General features: G+C 40.6%; 1 protein-coding gene across 5 annotated transcripts in view; it reads right to left on the bottom strand.

The window, feature by feature from the left end:
* Positions 1-121: 121 nt before the first annotated feature.
* AP3D1 (adaptor related protein complex 3 subunit delta 1) overlaps positions 122-24,417 on the bottom strand; it is a 44,956-nt gene continuing 20,660 nt past the window's right edge. For 4 of the 5 annotated variants that reach the window (XM_075175202.1, XM_075175203.1, XM_075175205.1 and 1 more), the window contains exons 9-32: positions 23,234-23,283; positions 21,514-21,563; positions 21,014-21,062; positions 20,149-20,294; positions 18,424-18,572; positions 18,101-18,331; positions 16,473-16,704; positions 15,840-15,985; positions 15,558-15,699; positions 14,543-14,614; positions 13,528-13,603; positions 12,501-12,700; positions 11,700-11,773; positions 9,110-9,314; positions 8,297-8,359; positions 7,574-7,672; positions 6,903-7,052; positions 6,725-6,772; positions 6,155-6,344; positions 4,951-5,039; positions 3,820-3,905; positions 3,255-3,376; positions 2,413-2,492; positions 122-2,038 (exon numbers count right to left, since the gene is read on the bottom strand). In XM_075175202.1, coding sequence (XP_075031303.1) covers positions 1,943-2,038; positions 2,413-2,492; positions 3,255-3,376; positions 3,820-3,905; positions 4,951-5,039; positions 6,155-6,344; positions 6,725-6,772; positions 6,903-7,052; positions 7,574-7,672; positions 8,297-8,359; positions 9,110-9,314; positions 11,700-11,773; positions 12,501-12,700; positions 13,528-13,603; positions 14,543-14,614; positions 15,558-15,699; positions 15,840-15,985; positions 16,473-16,704; positions 18,101-18,331; positions 18,424-18,572; positions 20,149-20,294; positions 21,014-21,062; positions 21,514-21,563; positions 23,234-23,283 — 2,845 coding nt within the window. In that variant the 3' untranslated portion in view covers positions 122-1,942. Of the gene's footprint in view, positions 2,039-2,412; positions 2,493-3,254; positions 3,377-3,819; positions 3,906-4,950; positions 5,040-6,151; positions 6,345-6,724; positions 6,773-6,902; positions 7,073-7,573; positions 7,673-8,296; positions 8,360-9,109; positions 9,315-11,699; positions 11,774-12,500; positions 12,701-13,527; positions 13,604-14,542; positions 14,615-15,557; positions 15,700-15,839; positions 15,986-16,472; positions 16,705-18,100; positions 18,332-18,423; positions 18,573-20,148; positions 20,295-21,013; positions 21,063-21,513; positions 21,564-23,233; positions 23,284-24,417 lie in introns of those variants that run through there. The other variant, XR_012677523.1, reaches the window with a different exon arrangement.

The following is a 24,417-nucleotide window of genomic DNA, read 5'->3' as shown; positions in this document are numbered from 1 at the left end:
GTAACACATCATACAGTTTCAAAATTCTAGAATCACTGCACAGGATTCTGTAAGAGAAGACTCTACATGCTAAAGTGACAGTTTTCATCCATGAATTAAAAAAAACACTAATTGAGGAACATTATCCTTTAAGACAATTTTAATATGTTCAGTTTCTAATACACAAACTGGCTAACCAAGGAAGGTTGACCAATACCAAAACCTACCACTTCACCAGCAGTGAAGCCCGCTGCAAATGAATTCCTGCAGCGCACAAGTGTGGTCAGAATACGAAACTGGTCCTAGCAAAAAAAACACAGCAGAGCCTTCACAAAAATACCCTAATATGGGAAGAGTGTAAAGAGCACAAGACACGCTTAAAGTACAGGACATCCATCCAAAGGATACAATCAACACTTTATCCTGTTCCCTGCGTAGGCTTTTAATTCAACTCTACTGGGCGCTGCTGGCACCTGTCAGAGCAGTGGCCATGCTGGAGAAGCGCAGACCAACCCAACTCCCCCCTGGGAGGAACAGCAACCTGCAGCTCTTGACCCGTGCCTCAAGGCAAAACCGTTCAAGCATGTTCTCAGTTTGCTGGGTATGGAATAGCAAGGAAAAGAACTGGGGAAAAAAAAAATATCAAAAGCAAGAGATTTTGGAGATGGACGTCGATTAAGCATCTCTGTAAAGGACACAGTGACACCCCTTTCCAGTCAGTGATTCCAAAAGATTTCAATAGTGCAGAATGGGCTTCACTTTGTAGACCCTCCCTTTCTTCCCTCTAAAGTCACCTGCTACAGAGACAAGCCTGCAGCTCCTCACCACGCCACCCTCCTGCCACCCAGGCAGGGAGAGTTCTGCTGCAGGGACCCAGTCACACTTGCGTTGCTAAATCTGCATCCGCTGCTGCAAGGGCAGGGCCAGGGGACGCTATGGGGACAACCGAGACAGCATGGCATCTCTGATTTCACAGCACAGAGGAGGGAACAGGGCTGTATTTGCAAACTCTTCAGAGCACAAGGGATTACACGTGTGGGCATTTCTCTAATCTGGTATAACCTGGTAGTGGTCAACCTCAGCTGGTGAGCAAAATGATAAAAAAGCAGGAACAGACCCCTTTGGATTTCCAGTTTCTTGCTACACCCTAACTTTTCAGGAATGTGAAATTGAAGTGGACTCATAAAACACATCAGCAGAGATTGCTCAAAGGGGAGAGGCATGATAGGCTCCATTTGCGGGGGTTGGTCAACAGGAGCAGAAAACCAAACAGTAACACTTTCAGCCTGTTTCATGCATTCACTCTCTACTCTTTCAGCTGTCACTAAAAGAAGGTTAAGGCTCAAGGCAACTACTATAAACAGAAACTCAAACATCCCAGTTCTCACAGTGCTCACTTGGATTAGCTCAAGGAGATGGAGGATGTTTATATGCTGATCACAATGGATCTTGAGATAATAATAAGTCATACAAAAAAAAAAAAGAGGCCTTCAGGTCCAGCACCAGCCTCTGCTAGAAATGTACATCAACTACAGCAGCCCTGAAGACATATTCCATGACTAAGGATCAAGTCAACCTTCCCTGGCAATAAGCACAAGCGACAGACTCTCTGCTACTGTTGATAAAATTCTGCTTAGTCCACCATCCCACGCAGATGGCAAGGTTTATGGGATCATCATGAGCTGCTGAATAAATAGCGCCCGTCCCTCCCTCTCTCCTCCAGTCACGTCACTGAGATCTCTTTGGGCTAGAAAGGGTTAACACCACAGTTTGTAAAAAGTTTTGAAATAAAAAGGTAACATACAGCCTTAAAATGTCTAAACTGCAAACAACGGTGGAGTTAACTGAAAAGCACGTGCCCCAGGATAGTACATGCGTACGAGGGAGAAACTTAACACTTGGGTCTGCTCGTCTTTACACATTAGGTGTGTTTCTTGTAGTTGGAATATTTTATAAGGAATATTCAGCACTTGGACAATGTCTCTTTCATCTCATCCAACAAGTTGCTAAGCAGGGTGGAATCATTACATTTCCCATCTATGGATACAGAGTTCTCTCCCTTGGAAAGAAAAAGAAAAAAGAAATCCATTAGCTCCTCTTCTAAGCGAGGACAATTTTATTCCCAGCCAACCTCAGGGAAACAGCCGGGGGAGCCTGCACAGGAACAAAGCAGGCTTAGCCAAGAGGCCAGTTTGGTGAAGCCATCAGCGCTGCTGCTACCCACCAGGTATGCACTGGGCAACAGAAAGCCCACGGGGAGGTACAAGCTTGGTAGTAGCACAGCAAAAACTGCTAGATGGGCCAGATGAATTAAATCGCCCATGTGTCCCTGGATGATTTAGACAGGAACATTTCCCTCTTTCTGTTAAGATAGGAAAGGCTGCAGATTTAGCTTCTCTCAGGTCTTGTTTCAGAGTGTTAGAATGCTCTCACCTTTTTTACCAGTAGGCAGACGTGATGGCCTTGGATAGAACGACTGTACATTGATGCACACGAATCAACGCGTTCCACAACTACAAAGAAAGCAGGAGTTTTCATTTAGTAGGACAACTTTTAGTACAAGGTTTGCTTCCTGTGAAGAGGAACTACTGCTTTGCCTGGCCTTAAGGAGTAGAAGCTTCCACTGAGTGAAGGGAGGAGAAACTCAGGGTTAAGATGATGTACGTGCCTGGCTCCTCCTGGCTCCTATCTGGGATATTTCACAATAACGAGGTTAGTCATTTGTCTTTTAAGTAAGCTGCAAATGTTTTGTGGCAAAAATGCTGATCAGAATGTAGATCTCTTCCCCAGAAATACTTTCAGTGAGGCAATGTCTAATGCATACACCAGAGCATGATGAAACAGCCATTCGTTTTGCTTCATCCAATACTTGTTTTTTAATTAGTAAGTCCAAACTTGAATAGCTCACGCTCCCCCTTACTGAAACGAAGCATTGGGGAAAGAGGTAGGTTGAAGCACTGAAGATCAAATACACCCTCCAGAGAACAGTTACAGCCCTAACGATAAGCAAGCTGCTCCAGTGATATCGCCACGTGCCTCGCTGGACTGGAGGAAAGCCACAGAGACAGAAGGAGAGTTCATTCTGAAGAACTCTGCATGCTTTGAAGATACCAATGTATTACAAAACTGGAAAAAACTCCTCTCCCAAATTTATTTAACCTGGGCATCACCTGCTTCTGTCATTGTTGAGGCCACAGAGTGTTGCACTTGCCAAGCACAGCAGAAATTTTAGAATATGGAATTTTGCAGAAGGTTCTGCGTTGAGGAAGACTCACCTGAAAAATGATGATGAAAACAGATCTTTGCCAGTAGATGTTGGAAAGAAATGCTAATTCCATCTACTTTAATAGAACTCATGTGCAGATCTCCAGATTCTAGGAGCTTGGCAAAAGCATCACTGCAAAACAGGAAGGAAATTAAAACACTTGTACTAGAAATTCAAGTGAAATCTGCCACATTAGCCCCATGCAGACCTTGAGACATCTCAGGATGCAGAAGTCTAAGTACTACCAAGCTCTAGGAAAACGGGTTTACAGCAAATATGGGAACCATACTCCAGACTCCACTGGAGTAACCTATGACCTCAACCAGAGCTACTTCCACACGACCTCTGCCAGCCTACAGGGCATATAGCTCCTTCTTCAGAATCACTTGAAATAACTTGCTGCACATATTTTAACTGTCAAACACAACACAAGATAACCGAACTGTAACCAAAGCAATCACAAGCAGCCAAAGTCAAAAGCATGCTGCATATCTTGCACAGACGGCCTGCAGCCAAAGCTCAGCTTCACATGGGCAGCAAAAGCACCAATGCTGTGCTCCCTAAATGGCACTTACCTATAGCAAGGCGTCGTGATCAAGTATGAAGCGCAACTGAAGTGCAATTTGAAATCTAGTTTTTCATGGGTTGAACCTTCATCATTCTGCAACAGGTCAAAGGAAAGGAGATGAATGGGAGCCCCAAGGCAGCAAGAGGAGGCACCACCCCCACCTACCAAACAGGCACTGACGAAGACTTTAGGGCTCAGTTCCCTTTGATATACCCTGGCTGGGCCTGAAGGATCAGTCTGAGGATGACCATCATGCTACAACATCAGGCCACTTTGAGAAAAGTTTGGGGCAGCTAGGTTGATACATACACCTAGAGCAGATAAGGGACACAACTGGAGGCATCTGGCTGCATTTTTGATTGCACTCTGCTGAAATATATTGAGCAGACTGAATTTAAACTAACACTTGGAGATGTGGTTTTATAGTTCACTAGTTCCCAAGCAAAATAATAAATTAGTATCTCCCGGATTCTTAGGTACTGAAAATAGGACTAGTATGCTATTTTTAAGAAACCCTTAAAATAGAGATAATGGCTGAATCAGAAGTAGCCACAACTGTCTCCATTCACTTCCTTCAAGCCATTCATGCAGCTCTTTCATTAATAATTTTACTGAAATAAGATTAGAAACCCACATAGTCTTATACAGGTCGATCCTTATTAAACAATGCCTTCAGCTAACCTCATTCCTGTCCTGGGTTTCCATCCTTATTAACTCTATCTAATTCTTATTACTATTTTTCCAGCCTTCTACCAGGTAGCAGTGTCCAACTGATCTTTGGGTAACTGAGATCAGAAGAAACAGACTCTGGGTTGCATTTCTTGCTAGTTGGTTGACCTCCTCTCCCCAGCAGATGCACCACTGCAGTGATTTTCTAGCTGACAATGTGGCATATGTTTCAGACTGCATTGCTCACACACTTCCAGGAATGACAATTTAGGACATGCTTACGCAGTATTCGGGACACTCTTTGCACAAGATGTCATGTAAAAATACTTCTCGCATCACAGAATGGGCTGGTGCAGCAGAGATGAAATGATGCCTAAGAAAAGCTCTAAAGCAGTGCTTTCCACCCAAGTCAAGCTCCCTTATGCAGTTCCAAAGGAAGGAGAAGCACAGAGTTTAAAGCTGCACTTACTTTGACTATAAAGGACAGTGTTCCTTTTAACTTCTGAGCCATAACAATACTCTGAAGTGTAAACACAAACTGGGCTTCATTAGAGATTCCTAGCATGAAGAGAGGAGAGGGAGAAGTCAGGTCAGAAAATGGTTTCCATGTCTAAGTAATGGTTAGAATAAACTGATCAGTAGCAGCCAAGCTTTATGTACTGACTATTTTTGAACCAAGTTTGAAATTTTCCATATAGTTGGAAGAGAGTTATATGCACAATTCCTGTTGTGAATTAACAGTGTTACAGTACTTAGTTCTTGGGTCTCTGAAAAGCAGCAGTGATAGCTGGCATTTGGTAGAGGTTATTGAGTGAGTGCCTGGGCAAAGTATGTCACAGTGGCAATATATTTAAACTGTTTGTATAACTGGAAAATACACAGCTTTCCAAGTAGTTTTCAGAACTAATTTGAATGCTAATGTTTCTATGTTTTTCTTTTAATATACAAGTCTGTGTCAAGAACTGCCTTATATAGAATAAAAAAAAAATACCCCACTGCTTTTCACAGGGGATCAAAATGCACGCCGAAGACACTAAATCCCAGACGACTTCCGTGAGCTATTTCAGGATTCAAATTAACTCTTTGGCGAAGAGTGAAGTGGTGAAGTGAAATTCGAAGAAGTTCAGCGATTCGACTGTACTATGTATGAAGCCATTATCCTTCATCTCCGTGTCTAATATTTAAGGGCTCAGCTCCCCATCCAAATAAGCACATACCTATCACAAACTTTCACTGCACATGGCCTCTATCATTAAAACAGTGGAACAATAGCTCGAGAATAAATTCAGAGCGGATTCTAATGGTTCATGAACCTATAACCTCGTTTCATTTTAAATCTCATAGCGAACTGCGAATTTGGGATTCCTGTAGTTGGCGATGCTGGCACATTCAAAGGCGTGCCAGCCTGCAGTCACCTGAAACTCGGACATTTGGACTCCCAGCCCTACACTATAGGCTTTGCTCTTGCTGTACAGAACCACCTGTGTTTATAGCCATACTGTGAGAAGGCTTATCCTCTCCAGTGAATTGTGTGAAAGCCTAGTGAACAGCCAGGCAGAGGGACATGTCTTTCTGGAAAACCGCAAGTAGCAAGACGTTCAAACAATTCTTTCCACAGGAGGGCAGTGCAGGACTAGACATACTCCAAGAACCCTGTGCAAAGCTGCGCATACCAGGGGGCAGCTGGAAGGGCACAGGTATCCCATCATGTACTGATGATCCTTCTGGTCGGAGCATTTTAGTGTTGAGAGAGTCCAGGACATTTAGTTCCATGCTCTTAAGGAAGCTAGTGCTTTTGTTCTCAAAGATAACAGAGACAGTAACTTGACTATCATTCTGGAGGTTTCCTTGAATATCATAGGTCTGCAAATGAAGAAAAAAAATCACAGGAAAGATTCAGAAACTTCAAACAGCAGAGCACTAGAACAGAATGCAGCATCAGAATAAAGCAAGCCTCAAAAATAAGGTCATTTGGTACAGCTACAGAATAATGAAAAGCACACTGGTGATCAGCTCCACAGTACTGCTAAGCAGTGGGAAAATACCAACTTAAAAACTTGTTAAGTGGGACATCCAAAGGAATGGAAATGGAGCTTTGTTATGTTTCTACCTCCTGGGATTTAAACAGTTCTTCAGTTAGATGTTGTCTACATAAAGTCGCTATACTATCCCCAGGGTATCCCCTCTTTTATTAGAGAACACAAAAAGAGAAGACATCTGGATTTGAATGCCAAAAAACTCACCATTTTAATGTATGGATTTTCAGCAAGAAGGCGGTAACTGGACATAGGCTGAAAAACAAGAAAGAAATCACAGTCGCAATGTAACTAGTTTCTCTGAAAAGAGCTGTCATTCTCCTTCCTCCCAAAACAATTTAGCTCCTGCCTTTTCCCCAAGGCAGGCGCTGCCACAGCTACTCACTGGTAGTGGTTCATCATCTAGTGTTCCATTCTGCACCGACTCTGTTGTCTCCTCCTCGCTGTGATGACTCTTCTTTTTGGATTTCTTTTTATCCTTTGATTTCTCTTCTCTCTCTTTCTTGTGCTTTTTCTTCTTATGCTTGGAGGATTTCTACCAAGAAGAACAAGAAACTACAATAAACCCTTAAAGAAACCCTGTATTTCCAGCCATTACATCATGACCCCTCTACCAATCTTTCAGCTCTAGACTCTCACTCTGTGCAGCCTTCTGGATGACTGAACATAGTTTCTTACTACCACAGAAACCCAAAACAGAGCTCCCATTCCTTAAACCCCAATAGTCATTTTGTGTTGAGTCCCAGTAAACTCTTGCTCCCCACTCAGATGACAATGCCTTAACCCAAAGCAGCCTGGGATCAGCAGAAGGCCAAATTTCTTCAATTGTTTGGAAGCTCAGCTTTAAAGCTGCTACCTGACCCTTTGCTCAAGGAACAATCAAACCTCTTGCTATGAAGTGTTTAGAGCTCCTCAACGGCGCAACATCCCATGGCTGCCTATTGGCAGGTGGTCACTACACTGAATAGGATGCTGTTGGTAATTCCTATGTGCTTCTTTTTAACGTGAGACACTAGGAGAATATGGCTAAGGGTGTCAGCAACTTAAACCACTTACCTTTCCTTCATCCTCCTCCTCCTCATTTCGCTCTTCCCTTTCTTCCTTTTTTACCTCTTGAGGTTCAGCCACAACCGCAGCACCCACTTCAGGCTCACTCTGAGTAGATTAGCAGAAGGATTATGACACCAACGGAACACAGTTGAAACAACTGAGTCTCACACTAAAAGAAGTCTTAACAGTGACACTCCTCCCCACATCAACTCTTATTTCAAAAATTATATTAGACTAACATGGTATCAAGCCTTTCATTTTATGCCTCTGAAACCCAGCAAATATAATCACCTGAGGACAAGATACAAAGATTTCCTCCAAGGAATCCATCCCCTTATATTCTCTGTCTCTTCCTCTAAAATCTCCCATGAAAATTCATGAGACTCTTTCTTTCAGACTGTCTCTCTCATGTCTATTAATATTGCTAGTGTCTAGCTCATACTAGGAAATAAAACCATACACTAATAATATAATATTAAAAACCACCAATAATATTAAAATCCACAAGCCTGTAGCTGCCTGTATTTCTACTCATTGATCTGCACAGCAGAATGAGCTTCAAACCTCCCATTACAGTGTCTGTAAACTGGGGAGATAAAATGTCATAGCAGTAAGTTGGGGAGATGAAGCCTATCTTTCCTTTCTCTCCTGCAGCATGAAAAAGCACTCGTATTACAGCTAAGATGCAATCATAAGAAAAAGTTTCCTGTGATGTGGTAAGATGTCTACCTGTGGCTGGGTAGTGGAAGCAGGCGGTGGAGCAGTGGAAAGCCAGAAATCCAAGTCTTCCCCCTGAATTTCAAGAGAAAACAAAACCATTATGCTTGTTTTCATACCATTCTTTAAAAAAACAAACAAACAAAACAATCATCAATTAAATTAAAACCTTAAGTTTTCATGGAAATGCATCGCTCCAGAACACTCATACATAGATGCTGCAACACATTTAGGAGCAAATATTTCAAGAAGCTTAACTTGAGCCTTTGAGCTTCCAAACCTGGCCACAGCTGACAGTAACTGCAAATCACCCCACATATCACAGTACCTACAGGCATTCAAAGCACATGGCTGCATCTTAGAAAAAACCTGCATCTCTGCAGGGTGCTTAACAAGAAGGATACTTCAAGTCTTCAGAATAACTGACAACTAATGCCAGGTTTTATAACTGAAAGATTCTGAAGTATGCAGGGGACAGGATGTAGAACAAAACTGAGTTCCAGGTATTTTGCTAAAGAGTTCCCCATTTTAAGAACAGACAAAATATCAGTAAACTCAGCTTCCAAATTAGATCTGGAAGATCTGCTGTGTAGGCTGCAGTAAGTTGACTTCTGGTAACTTATGAGGCTAAGTAAATGTTATTTTTATTAACGGAAATCCTTAAATACCTGCTTTTATGGTTGTAAAATTTAAAGAAATAAAGGTTGAAAATATTCAGCTGTTTGAATTGTCAAATGTGACTGTTCCTAAGCAACAAACAAAACACAGCAATAAATATGGCCCATAACAGCAGTTTCTAAAATAATGCAAGTCTTGGCAAATTACCTTTTTTCCTTCTTCCTCCTCTACCACCTTTTTCTCTTTCTCTTTCTTCTTTCCTTTGTCTCTCTCTTTTTCTTTGTGTTTCTTTTCCTTCTTTTTGGGTTTCTTGCTCTTCTTCTCTACTAGGGGAGCTTCTGAGTCTGGTGACTTCAGGGTCTCAACATTTCTGTGTCTGTGCACTGGCAGCTTCTCACTGTCTGCTAAGGGTCTTAAAAATAAAGAGACCATTACCATTCTGCAAACAGTCTCCCTTAGCTCAGATTATCTGCTGGATAAGACAAGGTATGCTTTGTTTTTAAAGAGTTGAGCCCCAAAATCTTAAATCGGCACACACTTCTGTACCTGAAGTTTATTCATGTAACTGCAGACAGTGCCCTCGTGGATTAGAAGTTAATAGAAACAATTTGAAGGCGTCAGAGCCAAGCTCTTGCTGACACCTGATCACTCTTAAAAGTGGTAACTACAGACTTGCAGGCTGAGTAACACCTACAGAGGAATACATACAGATAGTGTCATGCTGCATTTCTGTGGAACCACTCTCAAAGGAGAGCAAAGATGTAGGAAACAGTAGGAAGCATTTGCAACAGTGTGGAAATTCAAGTAGTGGAACGACAGCATGGCTCAAACAGCCCTTGAAGGGCGTGTTTTTTGTTGTTATTGATGACTAGATCACTCCAACTGGAAATTATTTTAAGCAATAAATTGTTTCATTTTGGAAGTTTACACTGTGAATCTGTACTCTACCATTACATTTAAAAAGTTGTGTTTAATTTCAGATATCTGTTTCTAAAAAGCATGAGTAGTAGTTCAGATTTACACTGTGTCCCAAATCCATTACTTGGGAAAAAAACACCACAGAAATTTCTCCATTCTTGTCAAACACTGTCCAAAATCAGTGAGAAGTTCACTAATTGCCCTTTTTTCTATTTCTACAGCTTTTACTTAACATTAATTTTCATGTTTGAGTAGCAAATACCAGTTCAGGAAGATTTCTAATGGTCTCACCTGCCTTAATTTTTTTGCTTAAACTGCATGAAGAACCAGACCCAATTCATTTTTTAACTTTGAAACAGACACTGTAAGGGCAAGATAGACCCCATCTGTTTGAACAGTAAACAGATCTCATCTTTAAGCTATTTCACATATACCTGTACAGGAACAGGGATTGGTGCTGAAAGTCAATGATGAAATAGACTCACACCAATTTGAGGGTCAATGATTTCAACAGTTTCACCACCCTTTGAGTATTTACGCTGTCCACTAAAATCAACCAACCTGACAAAGAAGGTCAACCACTTAGCAATATATTCTTACCTGGAAGGCTTCCCTGAAACCAGACTGCATGTGAGCGTGACACAGACATAGCAGAGCAAGCACAGAAAGAAAGAGAGAGGACAGAGACATGAGAAAACGTGACAGGAGAGCACACCAACTCATATGAAATGGAAAGAGAATGGATGGCAACAATACAAAAGTCCAAAGATGCCTCCTGGAGCACAGCATTCAGAAACTGCTCTGCTCAGTGTTTTCTACGCTATTGAGGCTTGTCATGCAAATACGAGGTCTATAGTCAGAAATTAATTTCCTTTTACATTTGTCCCCTGCAGAACTCAGAGGAATGTGACCAGCTCATGAAAAAAGGAAGTTTTTCAGAAACTGTTCTTTCACTTTTTAAGAATGCTACATCACTTTTTTGCAAGGTATGAGAGGCCAAACCCCTGCAGATTTGAGAATTGCAGAGAACGGCACAGACTTTAACGTTAAAGTATCTGAGAGAGAGAAAGAGGTACTACACATGCACAGATGTGCCTGCACAGTCTTCAAAAGTTTGCAGAAGGCATCCATGGACCATAAATCAGCAATTACTTTTAGCGTGGCGATTTTGGAAAACAGCAACTAAAAAAAATCTCCATATGCAATACTTAACAGCCCACTGCTAATTATGACGTGGCATGCAGGGATTCAGAGTCTGCTGCACTGCAGCCTAGGGTGCTAGTATCGTAAACAACTCCAGTAGCTGAATGGGGACCAGACTCCGGTCAAAGTTATGATATGCAGTTCACTCAATCATATTGGAACAACATTTTTCAACAGTGGAACCACACTGAATGTCCACAGGGCAATGGGGATGCTACGAACTGGCCGTTACCGGTCAAATGATCACAACGCAGAGCATGCAGGCTTGCCACACGTACAGTGGTTCTGAGATGAACACAGATGAATGCAGGTCACACTCAGTGCCAATGCAGGTTAGATCTGAGAGATATTGGTACACCCAAAAGCTCAGACTAACTCTCTCACATCTCATTCCAGCTACACTGCCTGTGATTTCAGACTTCATTCAGTCACACAAAATTATTCCCTGGCCCCTCCCCAAACCCCCACTACTTCAGCAGCTTAGCTTTTATCATCTATGCTGCAGTGGGAACCCAAGCCTGGATGATCACCTAAGGTTACCTCCAAGACATGGCAAGAGACTTAGTCTTTTCACCTAGTGGACTGTAGATAGTGCCTTTGCCTGTTTAGCTCCAGACCTGCCCTCATGCATTCCGGTTAGCAATTAACTAAGTTCACATACAAAACTATCACTTACTTATCCAGATCTATATCAAGTGCCTTATATGGATCATTAGGATCTTTGTCATCTTCATCACTGGGCAAAGCATTCTGCAGGAGAGATAAAGAGACCATCCACTGAAAAAGCAAACCACAGGCAATTTCAAAACTAAAGCTTTACATCGCCCAAACCAGTTTAAGATTGTTAACCCTGGAACAGGCCAGCTTGCAGTCAAGCACAGTAAGTTATAGGAACAATGCACTTTAATGCAACATCTAGTTCCAAGATTAATTTAGAACAGAAAGCCATTCTTCATAAACTGCAGGATTTGAATTGCCGCTGTTCGATGTTGATTAAAGGAAATTTTAAGAACAAACACAGATTACATCATTAGCATGCGCAATTAATTATAGTCAGCTGCAAACCTGCTGACTAGACAGCAAGTTAACATCAAAGTGAAGCAGCAGAGCATAATAAATGAAGTGATTATTTGGACAGTGTTACTTTTATAGCAGTGATGTATACTGTTTGTTTTGTTGGGGTTTTTTTTGTTGTTTTTTTTTTGTTGTTGGTGGGGTTTTTTTGTTTTGTTTTTTTCTTTAAATGGTTTCAGTGGCAATTTTTGTCTTTTTGTGCACAAAAAGACAATCATTTCTCCCCCTGCAAAGAACAGCCTAGGACCATCTCAATCGGTCATTTTTTTTCAACAGCTTTGCAAGAAATCAGAGCTCTTGAACTGCAACAATACAGATTGGCTGGCAATTCTTGGGTAGAAATCTCTCAGGAAGAGCACACAGATAAACCCCACAACTCAGAGCACCAACCAAAGCAACTGACCTCTGGCATCTCTTCTGTTATGATATCGACATGGTGAGCTGGAGCAATATCCTCCTCACTCTCTGTGTGCAGAGAGTTATGGCGATGATGTTTACCTCTTTTCTCCTTTTTCTGTTTTTTCTTTTTCTTGTCTTTCTCCAGTTTCTGTTTATGCCTTCGCTCTTCTTCCAGTTTCACATACTGGTCAGACATAGGCATTCCTGTGGAGGAAGCCAAACTGCTTTCAGGCTACAGTCCACAGGGACAGTGATCACTGCAACAATACGTTAGGAGTGAACCTTGCTTCTAGTGTCTCAGAATTAGAAGGATCAACAACTCTCTATGCTTCCGTATCATCTCACATACGGCCCCTCTAGCACCAGCTTTACTATCACTCTCCATCTCTCCAGAAATAGGACAGAGCTCTACCCTGCTCCCTGATTTTTGTCCACATTAGCTGGATTACAAAGAGCCTCTAAACATTGATATTTTAAGTAGAATTGGTGCCACTGCTGTACTAATACTGACAACTTCCCACACTTTTGGAAAAATCTTTGTTACGTAAGCCTTAAATATTTGCACTTAGAACTCATCACTTGCAATGTACTGCACTTTATCAACAGCTTTTCAGTGCTATATCAAACCACTCATTAGATATACAACTATCTTTCGATTTTGAAACAAGATATTAGAACAGTATCTCTACCATTAGACTCCACTTAATGTCTCCTGATCACCTTCATCAGCCCTTTAAGACATTCCAAAGGTGACTGTTACCTACATGCAACAGTGGTTAGTTTACATGTTACAGACTTGGCTGCACAGTATACTTAATCACAGAATTACTTCTAATACTGTCTTGAGAGGAACTACACTCGGACTGCAAAGTACTATTCTCAAACACATGTAAGTTAAGGAGACATATTTAAGAGTCTAATGAAAGTATGCTCCTTGCCCTGAAAAACCTAAGGAGGAATTCCTAAGAATGAATTATTACTTCTGCTTAACTGAATTTCTGTAATTAATTTTAAAGATTAGCTGCACTTACCTGGGACTTTTAAGGGGACAGAAAGGTCGATCTGGACCACAGGTATATGTTCCACACCTGGAGTGTCTTGGTATCGCTGGGAAAATGAAAATTTTTTACATTCTGAGCATTGCCAGATACAAATCTGTATAAATAGACACATTTCAAAACATGAAGCAGTTTAATCCTTTAAGTGAACATTTTAACGGATAGGAATGGCATAGCTCTGCACTAAATCCTGTGTAGTAGCAGAGTGTATTTTTAAAATAGTTATCAGCTGGCTTTAAAGACCCTACTTTTAGCTACAGTTTTTTAATCCTGCTACTGCCCTGAAGAAGGATTGTTGCAACTCTCTGAAGAATTTTTGGTTTGTGTTTTATTGCTAATAACTTGCCACCTCAAAAGATAAATTTTGAGATTTCAGTTGAGGAAAATGGGGCAGTCCTTAGGATATACAGGGAATAAAGCAGGTTCCTTCCCTGGAAAAGGTGTTACGAAGGGACCACAATGACCTTTTGATCCATAAAACACACTGCATGTTCAAGAGGAGCATGTTCAAGCCTCAATCTCTCTTCGTTGCTCTTAATGAAGTGCCTGGCAATTTGAACCCTTCCATCACCCAGATTTGGGACAAACTACCTGCACAGGAATTTGTGATGCAAGGGCACAGAGAAGTATTTCTCTACAGCTTTTAGAGAGTCCTTGCTGAAATATAAAAACCGCGCTTTCCATGACAAGTTAATCCAGATTGTTCCAAACTACTCTGTAATGGGAGCTGTGACAATTACCACTTTCTTATTTCTAAATCCACCAGAGATTCACAGAAAGCTCGCTGCTCTTGTGGGATTAGGTCATTTGTGAGTTTCTCAGTACAAACAAGACTTACAAAAATAGTTGTGGGTAGCCACTCCAATTGGCACACTATTAAGTGATCAGAACTGCAGTGGAAATAATCAGAATGTCCCAGAGGGAAGCTGCAGCTCTGACATTCATTGGGCCTTCACACAGCAAGAGATTTTAATTCAGACTCTCTCACCTTCTGCGGGGAAGGAGAGCTTTTAATATAAAATGGGTTGTTTGCCTGTTCTTGTTTCCGGGCTTCTCGACGCTGAAAGCAAAAGAGTATTTGTAGTTAGACTGTTTGTTTATGAGCAAAGAGAGATAAAAGGCATCAAAGTGCCAAACGCAATCTCCCTGAATTTTTGGAACAATGCATAACTGCTTGCAAAAAGACTACAGCATACTAGGCTTGAGTATGACAAGCCAGTTTTGAGTTGCAAGATATACTAGAATATAATTATAAGTATTGTTACTACTATAACTATTATTCCTTAGAACAGCCTTTCTTTGCTTTTTAATTCTAGACTAGAGAAAGTAAATTCTGAAGACCAGATGTTGATGGCAATTCAAATGTTTCTATTTTCATTTTTGCAAAGAGAGGAAGACATGAAGATTCTTATCAATAAAAAGTTTTCTCTATGAAAACAAAAAAGTCAGAAGCAAGAAAGATGGTATCACTACTGAGAACAGTCACAATACAGTAATTCATAGAAGCTGCTAAAGTCCATGCGCAAAGATGCTGCTTCTTTTTCTGTTGATATAGAGCACACAGAATAATAGAAGTACACCAATGGAGGTGGTGTGTAAAAAACCAAATAGTTACAGAGCTTAGCACAAGTGTCCATCCTCAAGACCGTGTACTTTGAAGTGAACTGCACTAGACACCAGAGTTTACAGGTCAGATTTTTACAAAAGCTCAAAACTCCTAGCAAGAGCCAAGTTTTTATAGTATCCTGCTTCCACTTGGACAAGATAGGCAAGCTAGACTTCCAAAAGAACTTTATATCGGATGTATTCCACAATGCCTAAAAAAATACCTGTATTCAAATACATATATTTTGTTCACATCAAATCATCAGATTTCCTGAGCTATAGAGAGCTGAATGCCCCCCTGGCTACATGGAGAATCCACAACAGCTCCAACTGCTTCAGTAGCACTTACAACACTACTACTGAATTATGTAGGGAAAAGCATTTTAACATTCACTCACTCTGGCCAGTTCCTCTTCATCTATTTCTGGCTGTCTATGTCTGGAATGCCTTTGTTCCTCATCATGAAAAATTGTTTTGGGCTTTTCGTCTTCAGACTCACTGTCTGATGGAGGTTCATTGATCCAGGCATCGAGGTCCAAGCTGGTAAGAATTGCAGTAAACAAATAAATAGCTTGACTCAGTACCCCTGAGTATTTCAGTGTTTCTCATCATATACTTAGCTTTACTATTTAAGAGTTTAAAAGTTTAAATAAGGCTTTGGGAGAGGGAAGGAACCTTACCCCTCTGGAACTGGTACTTTCTTCTGTGCTTTAGGAGCCACAGGGTTCAGCTCACCAGCAAACAGGGCTATTACTTCCTCAGCTACAGGTACTTCTTTTATTTGTAGCTTCTGAATATATTTTATTAGCTGCAAGATGCAAGAAGCCTAAAAACAAATGCAGGAGTAGTTTCAGTAATATTAGCAAACTGAACAAAAAAAAAATCAACTGCAATGAATGTCAGCAGAAGATAACTGTTCTGCTCCGTTAAGGGAATTAAGGGAAGCAGCATAACTGCAGGTTTAGAGCGAATGTAAAAAATCCATGCTAACCCTCTCTTCTAGCTGTGTCCTTATGTGCTTACATAATTTTAAAATGAAATTGTTTTGAGTGAAATTCTTGCAAGCAGTCTTCAGAGGTGGTATTGAACTGGAATAAGATCTGGGCTCCGACATGAAATGTCATCACTCTTTCCAGTCCTCTAGTTTTAGAGCTTCTCTTTCACTGAGTTATACAAAGTGCAGAATAAATGCACCACTCCACTGATAACAATGGCTTATATAAAACGTGCACGTCCACAGAAAATTACATATACGCTCCAAGACAAATGAGAGACTTTGTATGATAAATTCCAAAGTAATTTTGTTCTCTTACCCTCTCCTGAACTTCTAGATCTGCACTCTGTACAAACTGAGGCAAACGCTCAATCATCAGCTGTGTAATTTCCTGAGCTGCTTCCTTTTCCCCAGATTGCTCTTTCTGCTGCAGGATGGATGCATAGAGCTTCACCATGTTCTGGACATAAACTGCCTGGATGTGGCCTGGTAGAGTTGTAACTTTAGGCCTCAACATTGCTTCTAAAGTTTGGTTTGCTTCCTCAAGGTGTCTAGAAAGATAGAGTGGACAGATGAAAGACAGCAATTGAGAAATTTCAACATTTCATCAGTCTTCATAGAGAAGAATTTTTCAAAAACCTCAGCTGCAGTACAAAGCGCTGCAGAAAGACAGGACAGACTACGAATACATAATAATTTGCTCTCTGCGTATTTTCCCCTTCCAAATTACAGTACAACACAGCACAGAAGAATTTACAGCTTTACCCTTTTACAGAAGGGGAGGGACACCTCAGTTTCCACCTTTACAAGTTCAGTATTCTCTCCATTAACTAAGCGTTGCACTTTTAAGTGCCAATGCCACTGACGGTCTGAATCTAGCAGGCCAGCTACCTTCCTGCCGTTCTGTACTTCACCACTCGCATCAGTGAGGTTGTATTTCCAATCATTTACTGAACAAAAATAAAATCTAGTAGGCAATGCTTAATATACAGAAAAGAATGCAGATCATAACACTTGTTTTAATAAATCTCATGCTCTTATTCAAAACTATCTGCTCGCGACTAAATGGAAGATGCACAGAAAAGTTACTGGTCCATTATGAATGGAAAGCTAAAGTTCTTTCAAATTAAAAATGTGATCAAACTGAAAAAGGAGAATATGTTCTCTTGCTTCTTAATCTAGAGTTTTCTTTGCAGAACTTTTTTAGTTAAATGAAGATCTGAGTCGTATCAGTGTTGCCTAAAAATATCGCATCTACTGTATGAATTTAAACTGGAACCAGTGTTCAGAGTGGCAATTACAAGAAGAGACACCAAACCAGATGACAAAAAGGAGACTACAGTATCACAGTCTGTCCAACTTACCAAAATGAAAGCTAGGTAAGCATGTGTATATGCAAACACAACCAAGAGACAAAAACATCTATTTAAGCTAAAAGACACTTGGCACAAGAACATTGAAAATCGTGCTACTGTGAGCACAGACAAGTTTTGAGCAAAAAAGATGACTTCTAATCCTCAGAAAGATTAGGTTCTGCAAAAACCTTTCAATAAGGGCAAAACAGGGAGGAGAGTAAAAACTATTTCAGTCAAACATGGTGATTGGACATTTTCTTTATGACATAAGTGGGGTTAGACCTTAATGGTTAAGGAGTTCCTTCAATGTCTTAAGATCTTACTGCTTCTACCCACAATTACGCCTTCCTGCATGAGCGGGCAGGACTACAGAGATAATAAAAAAGACCAGATATTCAAAATGAAGTACCTGTCTTGGCTAGAAACAGCTGAGGAGTCTTACAGGGTGAGGGAATGGGAAAGAAGCAATCATTTTGTTAGCCTTAGGGTGCATATTCTGGACTATCCTTCTCTCAAAAATACTTTTCAGTGACCTGAATCTTTGCCCGAAAGAAGCCGCTCAAAGCGCATCAGGCCTTCTGTTTGCACTTACTCAGAGAACTCCCCACATATCCAAGCAGCAGCATAAAGCACCTCACAGATGCCATTTCTCTGGGTGTTGCTGGCTATGAGATGAGCATTGTCCAGAAGCATGGCCATTTGAGAAACTGCAAATTTACGAATAGCTTTAACTCTTATAGCTACATCTAACATCTGAGCTGCTATAAGGTGCCCATGTCGTGTGCCTTCCAATCGGGTCAGCTCCACCAAGATGCTTATGTACCTACAAAAAGTGAAAGGGATGCAATTTTACCAGCAGACAATCATGCATTACCATTGCTGATGATCTCAAAGTTGACACATAAAAACACTGACCATTCAAAGTTTGTGATATATTGATAATTGGACTGACTACAAATATCTATGATTTTGGTCAGAAGCTCATCCCGGTATGTCGTCCCTTCTGCTTTATCCACATGAATCATCAGTTTCTTCACTATCTCCATCAAGTTCTTCTTCGATACCTGTTAAAGAGTTATTGAAGGATTGAACCAAAACTAAGCCATTTCCCATACTTCTAATTCCATTAAAGCAGCTGCTAGCTCTTTGATAGACCTCTGTCATGTGTTAACAAGAAATCAGAACCACCTCTCTAGGCCCCAGCTTCAGTCACAATTGAAAAAGGAACCTGTTTATTTCTTTTCCATGTTGTTATTAAAGCAGAGTCAGCACAAGTATACAAGACCATGCTGTGGGAGAGCTGAGAATCAGAATTTCTAGCAGCAATACAGAAATCCAGGAGAAAATGAATCTTCTACTTCTGCCAGAGTAGCATATTTAATAGTTTAAAACATTTCTGCTTCTAAACAAAACAAATTTAAGAGTCATTAACAGCCAACAGAATTCTAGCATTTCAAAACATAGCTGTATTAACTTGCTCTGGAAACTTATTTGTCTACATAAAGCAACCAAAATATTCAGTAAGTATCAACAGTTGTTGCAACTTGCTGCTTCCAGCTATGATCTCTCAATAGGTATATGTTAAAGACACCACTAACAAAAAATCTATGTAATAGTATTTCTACAATCATTTATTACACAGCACTCTTCCTCAGAGGCAGGGATGAACAAATTGGTAGACTCTTTCTCCTAGGTTATCTTTTGACTAAAGACATAACAAGCAGAATTTAACCTCCAGGAACTAAGAACGAACTCCAATTCTCTTTGCAGCAACATTAAAACCACTGTCCTGATCAAACTTAATGAAGTTATTCTCATCTCATGAGGAGTACCAGACAAAAGGCATCTTCCTTATTTTTCACTTTCTCCTTTAAAATAGGAAGCTATGAGACATATCTGTCATTACCCTTTTGTGCATGTATGTGAGGGGGGACAGACTCTTGAGTGAAAGGCACTTTACTATATAAACCATAGCCCTTTCAGAGACCACACATTGTCACTACAAGATTGCCCCTGTAGCCTATGCACATTTTATAAACTGCCCTGCACAGCTGCAGAAAGCATGCACAAAACTGGTGGCACACAGGAGACCAAACAGAATGAGATTCTGTACATGTCATTAAAGGGCATAACAAAATCTACAATGAAGGGCAAATCTGATGACAAAGTAGCTTAAAGCTGCCTTCTCCTGTTGTTTCAGAGTGCTCCAGACCACTTCTCTAAGACTTCAGACTTCCTTCTCCTAAGACTTTGCATAACTTATGTCAACCTGAACTATGGTATGCTGCAACATGGACCGCAACGCAGAACTGTACAGTCCTATCCAAAGAGGCCCATGGTTCACTTTAAACCTAGACTAAGGACGAGCAGCTAAGGCTTAGGCATGAGAAAAGCAGCCTTCTGGGTGACTTCCACAGAAAACTCAGAAACTCCTTCCATTTTTTCCTGAATCAAAGTTTTTAAAGCCCTCTCATGCTGTGACAGATCTTTGATTTGTCGTAAGTGCCAGAAAAGATATGGGAGTTAATATCACAAGACTACTGGGGAGAGGGGAAGAGAAAGTTGCATGTTTTTCCTAAACATCAGCCTCCTACAGGGTCACGGGGGCTGGAGAGGAAATGAAATACATTAGAAACATACCATGCCATACAGGAGATCTAAAGCTCTGAGTCGGATAGACTCATCTTTGTCATCCAAACATTGGAGAATGAGATCCTTGTGAGATTGAACTGATTTAGGATGCGTTTTCAGGATTTTGGACATAGCTAACAGTCCCAGATACTTCACTGTGAAAGACAAAATAAAACTTCATTCCAAATATAGAAACGCTGTTTTGTGTTGAGCATGAAATCTTAATACTGAGTGCTTCTACTGAAGCACTCAAATACACTCAAACACTTTAATACACTCAACTTTAATACACTCAAAAATCTATGATGAGGAAGAGAACTTTTGAGAAACAGTGTATCACAGATTACGGTCTTTAATTTCATAATCTCATATACAGGCACATAATTACATATATATTCTTCATTTCAGTCATCTTGTACCTCAAGTTTTATCATTGCACTAACAGGACTGGTGCATTAAGTAGCAGCCTTGTTATCAATGGGAAAAATTCATAAGGCAGGAAAAAGGTTTGCACAAAAAAGGATTTCCCAGTGTTCTCTGCAGTCACAAAAATAACTTACACTACAGAATACCCCTCACTACTTTCCAAGCAGAAAGTTTATAAAAAGGGAAAACCCAGCGCATGGAAAGTGTTTTAGATTTACAAAACCACAAACAGCAGTAATAAATAATCTCACTTGTTTTAAGAAAAGCTCATTATAAAGAAGCGCTCACTATCAAAAATTATCTCCACATTTAAAAATCCAGCAGTTGTTTACAACGTACCAGGCACTACAATACTGAACAAGCTACAGCTCGTTGCTCTAAGACTGCTGCAATTTCTCCCCAGTGGTTGGTTGCTAAAAGCTTCCATGAAGACAAGCAACATACTTACAGTTCTGGTCAGAATCTTCTATCAATATCCTTAACTTCTGAACACAAAGCTGGAAAAAAGATCCCGTCATGCTTATTACAAGCCTTAAAAGTCTTAATTAAAATAACTCTTCATAAAGTTTATTCAATACAGAAGGAAGCATTCTGACCAAGACCCGGGGCCTCTACTAAGAGGGTCTTGTTGCATTAACAGATTTCAAAACAAAAGGAACCTCTGTATGATTCTATTGATAGTAGCAGCTGAATAAGAGAGTCAGGAAAACTCTAAATGAGAAGAATCTGCATTTTAGAGCAAACTAAGTAAGAGAATTTATACAGGAAATGCTTCAGTCTGTAAGTGAGTGAGAGGGCTACAGGGAGCTATTGCTTTAACTTTTGGCAGAGGAACACAATCCAATTTCTCCATGGCACTTGGTATTACACAGTAGAGCAGAACAAATAACCCCCACCATAACACAGTAGAGCAGAACAAATAACCCCCAGCAAAACCCAGTGTTGTACCTGGATGCTAGCGCTGTGATTAGGCATCCCAGAGGACAGAGAGATCAAAACTGAAATACACAAGCACAAATTTCAGTTAGTAATTCTGTGTTCTGAATGAATGCAACAACACAACACCTAAAGGTCAAGAGCTAGCTCAGCTCACAAGGAAAGATGCCAATTTATTTTGTTGTTTGTCTGTTTGCTTGGACTTTTGGGGGGTCTGGGGAGAGGAGAGAAGGTTGTGACACAAACTATAGTTTCATATACCTTAAGAGTAATAATAGCAGGGCAGCAAAAAAAAGTGTAAAGGTAGGAACTGCTGGAACAGCCAGGTCAAAGCTGCTTTTCATTACGCTTTGCTCTCGTTAAGGTTTACTTTACTGATGTCATGTAGCAGTCAAGACTGTAAATATGTCATCAGCTACTGTATAGATGAATTTTTAAGAGTGCACTTCCCTAATGTAACAAGATGCAGCAACGGATCCTAGAGTTTAATGTAATTAGATTGGAGCTTTAATCAAGCCAGCAAGAGACTTGAGGCACAAATCAGGTACCACTGTTGATTATATTGGACCTTTGCAAAGCTCTGGCAGCACACAACCCCACAGCAGAAAAGGTGGCGTTATCTTGTTAACTGCTGCTGTCATATAGCATGTCCATGCCAACATCAACTCTTACTGAGCAAGTCACACATGCTGACCTTAGTGACTAATAAGTATAGCGGCATTTTGTTCTCCGTAATCCTGCAAAGCTACATTTCAGAGACGGCGTGTTGGATGCTATCATTTCAGGTCACGCAAAGAGCTGGCAGGTGCAAGGTGCTGCTCTAATGCAGGCACACAGCTTCACATCTCATTTTCTGAATTTGAGTTTTACATTACAGTCCCTGAGGTGTCCTGGGTGTGTGAATTTCTCTTTGACCCACAGAATTATCCTACTGTATCTCAGTGAAGCACACTCTCATCCACAACGGAATTAACCTCCGTGTTATTTTTTCCCCCCAACATAATGTCATCTCACATCTCCCTGAAGGAATGAACGAATACAAAGCAAGTGAGAGATCACCCTTTCCTCTTTGAACTGACCCAATACAGCAAGTTCCTGCATCATTACCCAAACTACCCACAAGAGACAGGCTTGTGGCCAAACTGTGGATGTCAATAACTTTCTACTTCCACACTATGACAGGAAAAGTGCCAAGTCTGAGCTAGAATACTGTTATCCCTTTTTGCCTTTTCTTCTCTTTTCATCCCCGTTATGGAGTTCACATCCCTTCCCCAGAAATTGAAACTGTAAATCAACGATTCCAATTACCTCCTTTAAGGAATTACACCAAGTTTTTAAGCTGTGAAATTGTAGAATTAAAAAATAAGTCTGCTCCCTCATCACATAAGAAAACTTTGTCAAAGTTTCCATGAGGCACCACTCTTTTTAAATTCTATTGCTGCTTGTATATTTTGTAGTTCTAGCAACATTTAGGAGCTTGCATATAAACAATCACTCATTGTTTGTACTTCGTTTCAGCCTTTAGCAAATACAACGTAGCTGTAGTAACTTAGCCGCATCGACTGACAACAAAGGATTTCAGTTACAGTTACACAGTAACACAAATCAAAAGTTTGCCAGGCAACTTATTTCAGTTATAAAATACATTAAGTTAAAAAAAGATTTACAGGTGGTGTTAATTGATGACAAAGTTCATCATGTTTTTTTCTAGGTTACAAATTTCAGTTCTCACCTGCTATTACTGTGTTCACACATTCATATAAGAGAGACATGGCAGAGGTGCTGAAACAGAAATCAAGTATTTTAAATAAGGAATAAAACCGGCACATTTTGAAGAGTTGTCAGCAATATCTTGGAGCTAGTTAACACCTTTAATTACACAAGAAATTGCCAGTATTCTGTTCTATATACCTTCAAACCAGATGAAATGATTCTCACTTAAAAACTGTTGGGGGGAGGAAGGGCTACTCTATGTTTAAAAAAAATAATCTTCTCTGAAAAGAAGCAAGTAACAGCACTGTAACACAAGGAATGAGGAAGGAAGCAGTTACTCAAAACCTCAGTACCAGTTACAGAGCACTGAAGCAATCTTGTCCAAGGATCAAATCAAATCCTCTGCTCAAGGTCAAAAATTCACAATAAGGCCAGGCAGATGGAGAACCTCAAGTCCCTCTCTCCAAAGCGAACAAGTCATGCACAAGCACCAGACTGTTCTGGCATGCAGGTACACACTTGCTCACCCCTGTGAGGGAGCAACCCATTTTCAATGTCTGATTCCCCCCAAAACTTAAATTCAAGGCAACTTTTGCCAGCTGAACACACATACAGTGCACACATTTGAAATTCTGAGGATTTCAAAGTTACTTACAAATCCTGATCTACACAAGAGGGAGGCGCAGCGAACCTCACAAATAACAAAGGAGCAGACTCCAGAAACAAGGTCTGCAAAGGTAATGAGCAAACAACTCTGCAGGCAGCAGTCAGAAGCGATACCGTGAAGGTCACTCAGCACACCATATACGTGACTCTAGTACGCTCAGAACCAAGACAATCGTTTTTGCTCCCTATGCACTTTGTGGTGGATGGCAGGGTGGTTTGCCTTATGCGTAAGTGATATGAGATCCAAAGTGACTGAATGGAGACCAAACCGAAGAAGATTAAGTCCTCACAAATAATAAAATGAATGACTCATGTGGGAGTTGGGGAGAGGAGGTAGAGGCAGGATTGAAGACATACTGTCCATCTTCCTGCTTTTTCTGGTGAAATACTGTTTCTGGTGAATTTGTATCTATTTGTTACTGCTGCAAAAACCCTCTTTAGGTATTTGGATGCAAGGCTGCTGGCTCGTCTGCTCTGAACCAGCCTTAAAGGTATACTAGGAGGACGGACAGAAATTGGTTGGCTAGAGCTGCTCTC

This window comes from Calonectris borealis, chromosome 28, assembly GCF_964195595.1.
Source record: "Calonectris borealis chromosome 28, bCalBor7.hap1.2, whole genome shotgun sequence".
NCBI lineage: Eukaryota > Metazoa > Chordata > Aves > Procellariiformes > Procellariidae > Calonectris > Calonectris borealis.
The sequence above is the reverse complement of the archived record's forward strand: the minus strand, read 5'-3'. Positions and strand labels throughout refer to the sequence as shown.